Source organism: Bison bison, unplaced genomic scaffold (assembly GCF_000754665.1).
Source record: "Bison bison bison isolate TAMUID 2011002044 unplaced genomic scaffold, Bison_UMD1.0 scf7180017864063, whole genome shotgun sequence".
NCBI classification, from domain to species: domain Eukaryota; kingdom Metazoa; phylum Chordata; class Mammalia; order Artiodactyla; family Bovidae; genus Bison; species Bison bison.
The window spans coordinates 15,792,062-15,806,890 of NW_011494635.1; the positions used below are offsets into that span (position 1 = coordinate 15,792,062).

Sequence of the window (14,829 nt, forward strand, 5' to 3'; positions counted from 1 at the left end):
CGAGATGCTTGTCTCCATGGCAACTGCTGCCAAGGAGAAGCATCCTGACATTGAATTCATTATCATAATTAGCCACCACGTACTGCCTTTGTGGATACCTCCTGCCACCGCTCCTTTCTTTCCCTGCAGCCTGGATAGTTCCTGGGCTGGAGGGCGTGAAGACTCCCCTCCCCCAGGGTCTGGGGCCTTGGTCAGGTGGCAAGGAGAGGTGCAGGATGGTACTGGGCATTAAGCTGAACCTTGCAGCAGAGAGGCTGGTCTCCCAGCGTGCGTGGGGTGGGGTGGACCCGCTCACCGGTCTGTCTGGGAGGAAACAGACTCTGGGGCCTGAGGGTCAGTGCCCAGCACACAGCTGGCCTCCCAGGGCCCCAGCGTTGTTGGCAGTGTCTGCCCCGCACCTCTGCAACTCCTCTCTTGAGGAGCAGCGGGGCAGAGGGAGTTCTTCTGAGACACAGCTGCCAGCTCCGAGGAGTCTGCCGGAGGCCAGAACCCAGGTCATGAAGGCAAGAGAGGCTCTGCCTGGCTCAGATTCCCCAGCATCTCCAGGATGCCTCAGTGCCCAAGACCCCAGCATAACTGCAGTGGGCACCTTGCAATGGCCACAGGGCTAGGGGTGGTCACCCGTGTTGTCCTGTGGGAGGGCAGCACCTGCGTCTGAGCTAGCCTCCCACCCCGACCAGCTCCAGTGGGGGGCCAGGCCCCATTGAAGTGCCCCTTGTCACCAAGGATGCAGTGTCTGAAGCCAGGAGGCCAGAGGCAGAACCCCCTCCTGGGCTTGTGGGGCCTCTGCCTCCCTGTCTATAGATGGGCATGGGCGATGGAAGTCTCAGGTGCCAGGCTGCAGCTGGGTGCTGGGTAGGGATGGCCACCAGTCACTGAGGTGCCCGGCAGACGGGAGAGGCCTGGAGTAAGTGACTTCCATCAGCCAGCTGCCTGCGAGTGGCCAAGGACTGTGGGGGCACCACTGCACTTTGGAGGTGTCCCTCTGGATCTGTGGGGGCCTCACCTGGACCTGGCAGCACAGAGTAAGGGGTGCTTGCTCCCTGGGGGCATCTGCTACCCTCCTCTGCTTCCTCCTCGTTGCCGAGTGGGCGTGCCAGCCTTTTTCCAAGCGTCCGTCCCGCTGCCTCCCCTGCACCCCCTGGTGGTGCCATCTGTGGCCATCTGTCCCAAAACATCAGAAACAAAACTGGGAGTGTGGCCGGCACTTTCTGGGGGAGAGGGGAGGAACGCTGTGAGGTTCCCACCTTGGGCTGCAGGTTTGTCTCCTGAGCTGCTGGTGGGGCTCCTGACAGCCTGGCCTCTGTCTGCTAGGAAGAGTGGGACATTCTGGAATGTTCTGAGATGCTGGCAGAGCCACCTCGAGGAAGCCAGGCAGAGAGGGCCTGGTCACCCAGAGTCCTGGCCTTTTCTTTGTTCTCTAGAGGAGTGTTCTTATGCAGCACAAGGAGCTGGCATTTGTGGGTATGGCACTGGGCCCTGCCTCCCCAGCAGACAAGAATGATGTCAGGCACCCTGGACACCCTGATCTCTAGTCTGGTCAGACTCACCCTCTGCTGGGTCCCGGACTCACTGTCTACCCCTTACCCACTCCAGGGCCACTCCACTTACTCTTCCCTCTGTCAGGAACACCTTCCCTTCTCTGTTGGCCCCACCAGCTCTTCACCCTGCAGTGTGATGGACACCTCCCCAGGGAAGCCCACCGGGTCGTGTGTCCCCCCAGCTCCCAAGTCCCGGTACTGAGCTGAGCTGGGTCCCAGTGCCCCTTCTGAAGTGGGCGACCAACCTCAGTCTCTCCCACCACACAGGCCTTGGCATCCTGACCCACTGCCCTGGGATCTCCTCCAACCCTGGCAGACCCTCTCTGGGCATGTGGGTTCCTTCTCAACAGCAGAGTTGAGGGGAGGATACTGTGGGCAGAGATTTATGGATATAAGGCACATGAGACATGTGGACATTTTTGTCCCTGGGCTCAGCTAATTGAATAAATTGGCTAATGAACAAAGGAAATTAATTGCGGTTTTGAAATGTGACCGTTTCCCCGCATGCCTTTTGTCTGTGCCAGCGGCCTTCAGATAGAGCCGGGGGTGATGATGGAGCCAGGGACACGGATGGGGCCAGGGGCGATGATGGAGCTGTCTTCAGGAGGCCATGCTCCGAGGAGGGGCTGGGTCAGCCCTGTAAGCGGGGTGGCCTGTGTCTCTCTGGGCCTTGTTGCCAGGCCTCTTCCGGGCATGTGGGCAGGACCACCGGAGGTACCCCTGGATCTGACTGAGGCTCAGTAGGCCTTGGCGCTGAGCACCCCCTCGGTGATTCTGGCCAGACTGGGCAGGCCGGGCCCACATCACTGTCGCCGTGGCCAGGCTGGGTTTGGACTATGTGGCGTTGGCTCTGAGGGTCTCATTCCCCACCCCACCTCTGCCACCAAAGAAGCCAGTGGTCTCGATGCCCAGGGACGGTGGAGCTGGATGCCTGGGGTTTCCCAGGTGGTGGTAAAGTGGGAGAGCACCTCAGGAGCCCTAGACCCCCATCAGCAGCCCTCAGGGGCTCTGCTCCCTGGGATCTCAGCCCCACCCTGTCCCCTTTGGCTGGACGCCTACTGCCCAGCGGTTCCTGGTTCTGGAAATTGACTAGTTCTCTGTGCCCACTCCCAACACTGCCTGCAGGCATGTTCTGGTGGTCAAGGATGCTGGACGGCATGGGTGAAGCCGGTGTGAACTAGGGGACAGGAAGTGTTTGCCTGTGAGCCTGGCAAGGACAGTTGTAGACAGGGATGGGGGACCATGCCTGGGTGCCTTGCTTGAGGGTAGACTGTGGCATTTGCTCAGTTCTCATTTGCCCAGTGACCCAGGAGGCAGTGCCCCTTGTTTGCTCTGAGAGCTTTGGGAGCAGACAGACAAGGGACACGTGGTGGGTGTCCTGGAGAGCAGATGAGGCTGGTCATCGCCATGGAGCCCTGGGGGGTGTCCCCTGCTCTGGGCGCCCGGCCTGGCTGACTGCCCTCTGCTCGGTCCCTAGGTTCCTGCTGGTCTTCTCCTGCCTTGTGCTGTCCGTGTTCTCCACCATCAAGGAGTACGAGAAGAGCTCTGAGGGCGCGCTCTACATCCTGGTGGGTCCTGCAGGATGGCACGGAGGGCTTGATGGCACTTGAGGTCGCGGGCGGCAGCCTGTCCTTGATCCTGTTGGTCTGACCCTCCAGGTCCCCCACTGGCAGGGACCCCCACCCTCATGGCACCCATTGTTCTTCTTGGTAGCCCTTCGGTTCCTCCCAGCCTCCCCTCCTGACGGTGATATTGCAGCTTCCTCAGCCTCCACTGGCCCCTCCCCACAACACCCCAGCACCCTGTTCCCGGCCTGCCCCCCACCCTGTGTCATCACAGCACCTGACAGCCCCCGCCTCCGCTGTCCCTTTGCCCTTTCCCACCTTCCGTTCTCACTGGAGCCTGCGGGCTTGGGTGGCCCCCTCCACCTCGGAGTGTGGGGTGTTTCCCTGCAGATGTGGGTGTGGGGTGGGGGTTGTGAAGCTCACAGCACTCCTGTGATGGGTAGGGGTGGGCGCCATGGCAACTGCAGGGTAATTTGTATGTTGCTGTTAGTGATGGGAGGCAGGGCTGCAGGGAGGCTGATCCTGCATCCAGATGCACCTCTGGGGAGTCCTCCTCCCCCCTGCCCTGTGTCCTGGGGCTGCCCCAGGCCTGGGAGCACCCCCAACTTGACAATTACCTGAGACCCTCCATCAGCTGTACCCTCTGTGTCCTGAATGCACGTCAGCTACACAGGATGGGACCCCACACCAGCTACACAGGATGGGGGCCCCACACTGGCTACACAGGACAGGGACCCCACACTGGCTACACAGGACGGGGACCCCACACTCATACTGGCTACACAGAACAGGGCCCTACACCAGCGACGCAGGATGGGGACCCCACACTGGCTACGCAGGACAGGGACCCGCACTGATACCGGCTACACAGAACGGGGCCCCACACCAGCAACACAGGACGGGGGCCCCACACCAGTTACACAGGACAGCCCCCCATCCAGTGTAGTGGCTCAGCTGCAGCGTCACCCGCAGGAAATCGTGACCATCGTGGTGTTCGGTGTGGAGTACTTCGTGCGGATCTGGGCTGCGGGTTGCTGTTGTCGGTACCGCGGCTGGAGAGGGCGGCTCAAGTTTGCCCGGAAGCCCTTCTGTGTGATTGGTGAGGCCCCGTGGGGATAGGTGGGCAGGCACAAATGCAGGACCAGCTTTTTCTGAAAGTTTCTTCCCACCTGCCCTCTTGGCAGCAGAGCCCGTGGTTGATGCGGCCTGAGTGCAGGGCAATGAGGTGCCGGGTGGCCGTGCCTAGGGACGGGTTGGGCTGGGTGGACTGCGGAACCACACCATGCTGGTACTTTGTGTGCGTTCATCTGTCCATCCTTCCGGAGCCCTGGTGGGGGCCGCCCTTCTGCAGCAGAGGGCCCGCCCCCCAGCTCCGCCGTCTCCCGCAGACATCATGGTGCTCATCGCGTCCATCGCGGTGCTGGCTGCCGGTTCCCAGGGCAATGTGTTCGCCACATCGGCGCTCCGGAGCCTGCGCTTCCTGCAGATCCTGCGCATGATCCGAATGGACCGGCGGGGCGGCACCTGGAAGCTGCTGGGCTCCGTGGTCTATGCGCACAGCAAGGTGAGGGTGCCAGGCCAGGGTGGGGAGGGCTGGCCGGGCATGACACAGCCTCTCTTTTCCTCTGGGTGTCTTCCCATGACTTGACCCTTGACCTCGTCTCCCCAGCTTTTCTGCCAGGCCCAGAACCGGCTGGCTCCATGGTGTTGGGTGTACTAGATTAGTGCCCATCCCCCAGTCACCTGCGCATTAGACTGAGGCTCGTGGTGGCCACGGGCTGTGGGACCTGCGAGGTGGCTGCAGTCCCAGGTCCTTCCCAATCCCCACCCTGTGTTCCCAGGAGTTCCACAAGCCCAGATCCCACCCTGCCAGGCTGTGCGGAGAGGCCATCCTGCTGGTGGGTGGGCTTATTGGCCCCCAGCCTCCTCCCCACTGTCCTTCTTGTCTGAGGCCCCGAGGCTGGGCCTTGGTTAACAAGACAAAGTGGAAGTGTCCCTCAGCCTCAGGGAACATTCTCCAGCCTGCCTGCCTAACAGCCATTCAGGACCACTCCTTTCCTGGGTGGATGCGGCTCTGGGCCATCCCTGCCTGCCATCCTCTAGGGGTGAGGTACACAGGTGTGGGACCACCCAGGGCTGGGGCTGGGGCTGGAAAACCAGCTGCCTCTCCTGTCTGCCCAGGCTTGGGGCTCCCAGGGACTCTGCAGCCGGCTCTCGGGAGGCGTACCTGCCCCGGAAGCCCAGGGGACCCAGAGCTCAGCGAACGTCCAGCCAGATGGGGCCCTGTGCTCCTGGGCAGGTTGGGCTGGGCGCCAATTTGGCCGCTGTGACGTGGCCATCTCTTTCAGGAGTTGGTCACTGCTTGGTACATCGGCTTCCTCTGCCTCATCCTGGCCTCATTTCTGGTGTACTTGGCAGAGAAGGGGGAGAACGATCACTTTGATACCTACGCGGACGCACTCTGGTGGGGCCTGGTGAGTGTCTGGCCTCTGGGGCCAAGGAGAGGGACCTTCACCAAGGACGTGCTCGCCGGGCGTGGCCTGCCTTGGGGTCCCTCCTGCCCATGGTCTGAGATCCCCCCACTCCTCCCCACGGTGTGCCCCAGTTATCCTGCCTAACCTGGCTGGAGACATCTTTCTGGGGCCATCGGCTGGCTGCTTCTGACCAGAATGCCATGTGGAGGTGGCGTCCCAGATGGGCCGTGGTGGGGGATGCACTGGTCTATGTGGGGTGGCAAGAAGCCTGGCCCTCGGAGCCTGTACCCAGCCATGGCCGGTTCCTTCTCCGCTGACCAACCTGTGTGATCTCTGTGATGGAGGGGGAGGGGCGGTGCTGCCTGTCATGTTGATGGAGCAGAGTTTGAAAAGGGGAGCTAGACCCCCCTGACTCAACCTCCCAGGCTGCTCCTGACGAGGGGGACTCCGTCCAGAGCTGGTAAACTTTTGGCCCGTGCTCATGGCCACCTACCTCCTGGGCCCCTTGAGGGCCCCTCTCCTGTCACCTGGTGCAATGGCCTCTTCTGAGAAAAGGCTTCCTGGGCCACCCTCCAAAGGGCCCTGCAGACCTTGACCCCGATTGCTCGAGCCAGGACCTCCTCCTTGTCTGTTTCCATGGACGCCTCCAGGTGGGGGCCGGAGTGCCCCTCCTTTGTGAGCTCTTCTGGGGGTGCTGGACACTCAGACGGGCAACCCCTTCTGGGTATTCCCCACCTACACAGGGGGTTTCCTCTGTGAACTTTATTTTTATTTTAGTGTTTCATTTTCGGCCATGTTTCTTGGCGTGTGGGGGTCTTAGTTCCCGACCAGAGACTGAACTTGGGCCCTCGGCACTTTTATTGCTGAGTCTTGACCAAGAGACCTCCAGGGAAGTCCCTTCTCTGTGAACTGCAGACTTTAAAGTTTCACTCTGCTCTGTGATGGGATGAGATTGGCTCCGCCCCATCATTCTTGGGAACCGTTCCACCTGAGATCCCCTTGTTCTGCTCTGTGGGCCGGTGGTCCTTGGAGGGGCCTCATGGGCACTGGGGGAGTCCCCCCACCACCTTGCTGTCAAGCTGGCCTCCCGAATGCTGGCCGTTAACACTGGCCTTAAATGCTGGCCCCGAGGGCCGAAGCCTTAGCAATCCCCCCACGTCCCCAAGTCTGCCCTTGTTTTGGGACTGCATGACCTTCTGAGGGAGAAGTTCGTGAGACCATGTGTGTGGAGGTGCCCCAATTCCATGCCCCTCCTGGCAGCTGGGCCCCTCCCTCTCTGGCCTCAGCTCACAAGGCCCCCCTCCAAAGGCCCCCAGATGACCCCTGAGCATCCTCAGAGGGTCCCTTGGCCCTATCACCTGTCAGGCTCCGGCTTTGTCGGAGCCTCCCGGCTGCCTGTCCGGCTGGAGCTCAGCCCTCCTGGGTGAACCTGTCCTGCCCAATTCAGGTGTAAAATGAGAGTGGAGGCCGAACACCCCGCCCCCCCACCCCACGCCCTGTTGGAGAGTTTCATTTTTGGTTCTTGAGCGGGGAAGGGTGGCTGGTGGCGCCCCTGCCTCACGGGCCCCATGTAGGCAGCATGGGGCATGGGTCTGTCCAGCTGCCCTGAGGCCTCAGAGAGGGCCCTGGCTCCTGCCAGGTCTGCCTGAGTGTAGGCTCTCTGTTCACAGATCACCCTGACAACCATTGGCTACGGGGACAAGTACCCTCAGACCTGGAATGGGAGGCTCCTGGCAGCGACCTTCACCCTCATCGGTGTCTCCTTCTTCGCTCTTCCTGCTGTGAGTCCTGCCCTTCCTGCCTTTGCGGGGGACAGAGTCTGGCCTCCTCAGTGACCACTTCTCTCCTTGGGGTCACATGGGGCAGGGCAGGGCTCCCCTCTCACTGCATCTGTGGGTCCCCATCAGCGCCTCCTAGCCCTGGGATTGACCAGTTGGGTCCCTGTGGCCAGGAGCGGTGCTGTGGATGACACGTCTCTGGCGGGTCTCCTGCAGAAGGCATGGGGGCTCTGTTAGCCCTCCAACTGCAGCTGTGCAGGACATGGGGGAGCTGGTGGTGCTGCTGTCTGGGTGGTCTTCTCTGAGACCCTGGGCCTCACCCCCGGCTCATTGTAGTGTAGACAGAATGGGAGGACGGCAACCTTTGTGCCCAGGTGTGTTCAGAGTGGGCCCTGCCAAGCTCCTGTGAGGATGAAGCCCCCCAGTCTGTCTCCTGGTGACTAGGGGCTGGGGGTGGGGGCGAGAAGGCGGAGCCCGGAGTGTGCAGGCAAGGTGGGGGGGGCTCTGGTCCCTGGGTGCTGTCTGACCCCAGTGACTTGCAGGGCATTTTGGGGTCTGGCTTTGCCCTGAAAGTTCAAGAGCAGCACCGTCAGAAGCACTTTGAGAAGAGGCGGAACCCCGCAGCAGGTCTGATCCAGGTGCGTCCAGATAGCCCCCGTGTGGGCCCCACACGGACCCATGGGACCCCTGGCCTGGGCCCGCGGTGTTGGAGCGAAGCCCCACTGGGTATTTGTCTCCTGTTGGGGAATTCAAGTCTGTGCTGAGAACCGCTTAGATGTTTGCAGAGGCCCAGCTCCTATGGCACATCAGGGCCAGCAGTCTATAGGCCCTGGGCCAGGCTGTCACCGGTGCTCCCGAGCTGTCCTCTCATAGCACCGACGCTGCCTTGCACTTGTGGGATCGGGGTTCAGTGACCCCCATGCAGGTAGGTGGCAGAGCCATGTCTGTGCTGCCCAGCCTGCACCACCCACCCCATCACTGGGGTCACAGTGGCCATGCAGTATCCAGCGGTGCTTCCTGAGCTATCCTGAAAGTTCGGGCCGGGCACAGGCTGCCTGAGAGGCTGAGGTTCCTGCAGCCCTTCCCAAGGACCAGGGATCCAGTGGACTTTTGGCATTGACTGGCCTTTACTACAGGCTGAACACTGGCCTGGTCCCTCACATGGCTTGGCTTGTTTTTTTAAAGATGTTTTCTTTCCCAGGTTGCAGCCTACTTTTGTGTGTATATGTATACCTGTCTTTCACTGTGAGAACTTCAAATGACTGCTTCTTTTAAATGCAAAAGAGTGTAAAGAAGAACAAAAATGCCCCCCCGCCCCCCCATTGACAATAGTCCCACCCACTATTGACACCAAAGTCACAGCACTGCCAGTGGTTGCAAGGTTAGGGAAAGAGTGCGGCCTGAACAGACAGCACTTCCCCGCAGCCCCCTCCTCTCTGAGAAGCTCCGAATTATTGGGGGAGGGCAGGAGATGGGGAGGAATTGGGGAAGGACCTCCACACACTGGGGGCTCCATGAGGCCACACATGCCCAGCGCTGAACGCAGGCTCAGAAGTGACTGGAGAAGACGGTAAGTGCTTACTTCACCTGACTTCATGCGGTAGGAAGTCAGCCTCTGAGACTGGTTTCTTAGATATGACACCAAAAGCATAAGAAATGAAAGGAAAACTTCTATGCGTCCAAGGGCACTATTTGAACTGTCTCCTTAGAGAGTGAAAAGATAACCCACAGGATGGGAGAAAATATTTGCACATCAGATATCTGATGGAGATCTGGTATCCAGAATACATGAAGGACTCGCAGCTCAATGGCAAACAAACGACCCAACTAAGAAATGGGCAAAGGATTTAAGTAGACATCTCTCTGGAGAAGATATACCAGATGGCCTATAAGAACGTGAAAAGATGTTCAGTGTCGTTCTTCATGGGGGAAATGCAAAGCAAAAGTCCTTCATGTCCACCAGGATGGGTCACAATTTAAAAAAAGTGTTGATGAGGATGTGAAGTCAGAACCCTCATACGTCGCTGTGGGAGTGGGTGTGAAATGGTGTGGCTGCTGTAGAAGACAGTTTAGTGGCTCCTCCAAAGGTTAAACCTGTCACACGACCCAGCAATCCCACTCTTAGGTGAACACCCAACAGAACTGGAAACAGGTGTTTAGCCACAGTCCTTCACGCAGGTGTTCACAATGGCACCATTCACAGGAGCCAAAGGTTGAAACACTGCCTCAGCCAGTGAAAGGGTGCAGAAGGTGTGGTCCGTCCACAGGCTCGAATCTTGTTGTTCAGTCACTCAGTTGTGTCTGACTCTTTGTAACCCTATGGGCTGTAGCCCATCAGGCTCCTCTGTCCATGTGGTTTCCCAGACAACAATACTGGAGTGGGTTGCCATCTCCTTCTCCAGGGGATCTTCCTAGGGATTGCACCTGCATCTCCTGCATTGCAGCAGATTCTTTACCACTGAGCCCCCTGGGAAGCCCCATGCTTGAATATGTCTGGCCTCAAAAAGAACAAGGCTTGGACATGGGCTCCACCAGGGACAGGCCTTGGGAACGTGCTAAACGGAGGGAGCCAGGCCCAGGAGGCCTGCCACTGAAATTCTATTGCTAGGAAGTGTCCAGAGTGGGGAACCGCAGAGACTGACGCAGATCAGGGATGGCAGGCCAGGGGTGGAGGGAGTGGGGAGTCATGCTGGTGGGTTGGGGGCCCTTGGTCTTGAGGTGGTGAAAGTGTGGTGTTTGTCAAGGGGACATTTGCACAGCATCAGGAACGAGCTTAGCGCCAATCAACTGTGCCCTTTAAGAGGGTGAATTTTACGTTACGTGTATTTTACTCTGATTAACGAGAGTTGGGAGCAGAGGCCAGGCCTGGCCAAGGCTGGTGTAAAGGCCAGGCCCTGCAGGGGTTCAGCCTTACAGTGGAGGATGCGGCCCATGTCCTTGGCTCTGGCCCTCACCTCCTGTCCCCCGGGGAGGGCAGGAAGGTGACCATGATGCCGAGTGATGGCTGCCAGGCATTAGGTGGGACAGATGGAAGGGAAAGAACTGGAGTTCCGTGCGGACTCACTGCTGGGTCCCCGCTCCCAGCTCTACTCTGCAGAGGTGACTGTGGCCCATGGGGATGGGAGCGACACTGGGCTGCTGTCCAGAGGCCAGTGCACAGGGATGCGTGGGAGCGAGGCCCCGGGAGAGGCGGGAGGGCCCCTAGTGGCGCCTGACCCCCCTCCTCTCTACAGTCCGCCTGGAGGTTCTATGCCACCAACTTGTCGCGCACGGACCTGCACTCCACGTGGCAGTACTACGAGCGCACGGTGACCGTCCCCATGTACAGGTACCTCTGCGCCCCCCACGCTGCCTGGGTGTGCCCCCCATTTGTCCTTAATCCCCGTTTTCAGTTGCTCATCATTTTGTTTGCTTTTTGTTTCTTTTTCTTTAAAACATGTACTTTTCAGAAACGAGTCGTGTGTGATTTATTTTATTAACTTTGTTCTCTGTTTTATAGTTTGCGGCTTTTTATTTTTCACCTTCATTCCGCCCCCTGCTTAGTGTCCTTGCTGTCAGGGGTGTAGTGTGTGAGTCTGGTGGACACGGCCCCCTGAGCTCACGGAGGTAAATGTGGCTGCTTCCACGGACGGCAGCCGGGTGCAGCCCCGCTGGTGGGGGGCCCTGTGTTTAGAAGCAAAAGGATAACCTTGACCCTCTGACCCCTAGTGAGGGCCAGGGTCTCTGTTGAGGAAGGAGAGACCCCCGGACCACAGAGAGGCCCCAACAGGACAAGGTGCAGACACCCCCACGATCCCTGCGGGGGACAGAGGGTCCTGGGGAGCCCCCCTGGGGGCCACATGGACAGTGGGCACCTTTCCAGGCTCTGCCCCTGGGGTGTGTTGGTGCCAGGCCCGGGCTCAGAATGAGGTCCGAGGTGAGAAGGGTGGGGCCTGGCCAGAGTCCATGAAGGTCAGATGCCCTCCGGTGAACGCTGAACTCTGGGTCCTTTCAGCCAGAAGAGTCCCCTTACCTGCCCCTGAATGTCCACCCAATGGAGCCCTCACCGGGGCAGAGTCCTCCTGCAGGTCCCCACCTGCCTCTCCCAGGATCTGTCACCTGGGAGACAGTGCTGCCCACTCCCCTCTCCAGCATTTGACCCAGCATCACTCCCAGGGACACTCAGTCTTGGGGTGCCGGGGGCCCAAGGGCACTCGCTCTTACCCCAGGCCCTGTGTTCCCAGTCCTCAAGGCAGGACCGACCCTCGTGCTAATTTTCTTTGTTCTGTTGTTTCCCCCACTTTCCTCGACTATTTTTTTCATTTCCTTTTTCTTCTCCCGTTCTTTTACAATCTTCTGTTCCTTTCCCTTTGTGTGTGTGTGAAAAACACTTGAAAGCTCGCAAACTCAAACCTACGGGGCCTCCAGGTAGGACTGCATGGGCGGAAAGTGTGTAGTGTGATTCTGTTCTGTTGGGGACTGTCCCGGGGCCCCCTGAGCCAGCCCTGCCCAGCCTGTGGCCCCTACTTGGAGCCACATGCCCCCTCCTCGCTCCCCTGGTCCCCTCTCCTGACTGCCCCCCGCCCCCAAGCTGCTTTCTTGTGCTGGAACTGTCTGTCCAGGTGTTTTCTGTCCCTTGTTCTGCTTCCTGCCTGTCTCAGTGGCTGGGGTCTTGCCCCTGCGCCTCCACCCTGCCCCCGGGGCCCCACTTATGCCCAGTGCAGAGGTAGTGGAGACGGAGTATTGGCTGTCCCAGTTTGGGGCACTCCCAGTTAGCCCCCAGTCCTGGCAGACTGCTCTGGGCTTGGGGTCTCTCTCTCTCTCTGCATCCACTCCCCCAGCCCCAAGTCTTCCCACTGCAGTGAGAGTGAGACTCGAGGCCGCGGACAGAGGGTTCTGTGGCCCATCCATGTAGCCCCACTGACCATGTCTGCACCAGACAGCTCACTTCCTGGGGTCCCCTGTCTAGACCAGGGTGCCAAGCTGCTCCAGGAAGGGTCCCCTGTGCCCTTTGTAGGCCCTGCCTTTCCCCTCAGAGTGGTGGCACCGTACTCCGCCCTGCAGAGCAGGGATCTCTCATCCTCCCTTGGTGCCCTCTGTGGGAACCTGTCAGAATTAATCCTCTGCTCCCAGAAGGGAAGAGGGGGCCAGGCAGGGCCAGGGTCCGCAGGCAGGAGGGCCTGACCCCTCCCCCAGAGGCGGGGTGGTGAGGGACCAGTATCCTTCCTGGCTGCTGACCCGGGTTCCTGGGGCTCCAGGTGGGGGGACCCTGCTTCAGACCCTGACAGGCTCCTCCCAGACCAGCAGCCCCTTGGTTCACCTACTCCAGCAGCACCACATCCACCGATGTCCGGGGAGACACCCCTGCCCAGCCCCGGGCCTGGGGACTGGTGGTGTCCTCCGCAGCAAGCTGACCCCTAGACTAACACTGCTCGCTCCTGTGTGTCCCACCCTTGTCGCCCGCTGCACTCTCGTCCCCCACGACTGGACTGTGTGTGCGTGGCCCTCGAGTGTGTGGTGCCTGCATGTCCTTGCCCGTCTGTGTTCTGTCCCCTGCCGCTCTGTGTCCAAGGCATGGCGTCCTAACTGCGTGTCCCTGCCCTTGACCCACGTGTGGGGGCTGACTGGGTCCAGCTGCCCGGGGTCTCTGCTCCAGGCCATGGTGGGTGCTCAAGGCAGTGAGGAGACCAGCTCTGCCCCAGTGTCCATCCTGGGGCTCTCCTGTACCCATGGCTTGAGCCGACTGAACTGCCCAGGCCTCTTGCTTGGTCTGGACCTAAGAGGACAGGGGACAGCCTTGGAGAGGAGTGGGGAGGGGGAAGAGGAGGGCGAGCGTTCCCAGGATCCAGGCCTGGCGGGGCTGGGGCTGCAGAGGGAACAGAGAGGGGGGCCACATCTGCTCCCCTGGGATGGCAATGACCAGGGCAGGGCTGGGGGACGGGCGTTCCTTTGGGTGCTAGGGGCACGGCTGGGCAGGGAGGAGTTGGGAGAGACCAGAGCAAAGTTGGAGACTGAGTGGCAGGGGCAGGTCAGGGCTGCGGGTGCAAGGGGTCAGAGATCTTCCTGTTTTGGAGACAGTGGGGAGTCCGAGCAGAAGGACTAGAGCGGGTCAGAGGAGGATGGGCATCCGGGGAGCAGGGACATGGGGCACATGGAAGGGTTGGGAGTGGGTAGGGGCTGGAGCCAGGGTGTGTGGGGAATGGTGGTACTGTAGGACAGAGTGAGAATGCCCAGGAGAGGCTTGAATACAGTTGCCTGGGAGGGTCAGGGGTCCCCAGGGTCAAGAAGGCTCAGAACAGGGTTTGGGGGCCTGGGACTCAGTGGGGATGTCACAGACAGTGGGGGTGTCAGAGCAGGTGGGGGGGTTCACAGACAGTGGGGGGTCACAGAGCGGGTCGCTTATCAGAGCCAGTGGGGGTGTCAGAGCAGGTGGAGGCTGAGTCAGGAAGGAGAGACCAGTGCCTGGAAGCTGACAGGGTGACTGATGGACGAGATGGAAGCTGAGGGTTGAAAGTGTCCAGGAACCAGGTGGGGAGTGGGGAATGGGGTGCGGGGGGAGGGACAAAAGTGTCCCCAGACAGTATGGGGACCCAAGTCTCTGGGTGAGGCTCCTGCAGCTGGAGGTGGGGGTGTGGGCTTCCCCAGGAGCCTCCCAGGTGTACAGACCACTTCCTGGCATCCCAGAGGGACTTGATTCACCTCTGGCTTCCTTGCTGGTGGCCACAGCGCTGAATGCTGGATTGGCAGGCAGGCCAGGCATGTGGCTGTCCTCGTGGGTGGGACTCCATCTGGGAAATGGGACTCAGAGTAGGGCCAGACCAGTCGCCCAGGAGCCGCCCAGTGGGCTCTGCCCAGCACAGTCCTTTCCTGGGACCTCCGCCCTACTCAGCTTTGGCAGAGAGTGGCTCAGTGAGAGAGGGGTCTGGGAGTCCTAGGATGTTGGGGACTGCATTTTCAACTGTGCTGCAAATCCAGGGGGTGTTCAGTGGTTGGGAAGGGGGAGGGTGCCCTCCCATTTTCTGGTGCCCTGCTGGACCTGCTCCATGTGGGTGTCCCATCTAGGGATGGCCTGGGTACCATCCACTCCCAGGGCCGAGGTGCCCAGGGAAAGTGAACCCAGAGGAATACAGAAAGTGCCTGGGCCGCAGAGGTGGAGGCATGGGCTCCCCGGGGGTCTGCTGCCGCCATGGACTCCTCCTGTTTCTGCCTGTGACAGGTCATGGCCTGTGTCCCCATGTGAGATGTGGACTCTGGTGAGAGTTGGCATGGGGTTCCCTGGGGCTCTGGTGGGTTGGGGGCTCACTCACCTGTCCTCTTGCTGCAGACTGATCCCACCCCTCAACCAGCTGGAGCTGCTGCGGAACCTCAAGAGCAAGTCCGGACTTACCTTCAGGTGGGCGGGAGCATCCACCGGCTCCAATCCCCCATGGCTCCGTAAGGGCCAGTAGGGGTGCCCAGGCTGGACTAAGGCCCCTGATGGCTCAGGATGTTC

At 60.3% G+C, this 14,829-nt stretch overlaps 1 protein-coding gene across 4 annotated transcripts in view; it reads left to right on the forward strand.

The window, feature by feature from the left end:
- KCNQ2 (potassium voltage-gated channel, KQT-like subfamily, member 2) overlaps window positions 1-14,829 on the forward strand; it is a 43,638-nt gene that overhangs the window by 12,953 nt on the left and 15,856 nt on the right. For 3 of the 4 annotated variants that reach the window (XM_010836581.1, XM_010836582.1, XM_010836584.1), the window contains exons 2-10: window positions 3,019-3,109; window positions 4,079-4,205; window positions 4,495-4,670; window positions 5,455-5,580; window positions 7,251-7,361; window positions 7,901-7,996; window positions 10,592-10,686; window positions 11,736-11,765; window positions 14,662-14,730. In XM_010836581.1, the coding sequence (XP_010834883.1) occupies window positions 3,019-3,109; window positions 4,079-4,205; window positions 4,495-4,670; window positions 5,455-5,580; window positions 7,251-7,361; window positions 7,901-7,996; window positions 10,592-10,686; window positions 11,736-11,765; window positions 14,662-14,730 (921 nt within the window). The remainder of the gene's footprint in view (window positions 1-3,018; window positions 3,110-4,078; window positions 4,206-4,494; window positions 4,671-5,454; window positions 5,581-7,250; window positions 7,362-7,900; window positions 7,997-10,591; window positions 10,687-11,735; window positions 11,766-14,661; window positions 14,731-14,829) is intronic. The other variant, XM_010836583.1, reaches the window with a different exon arrangement.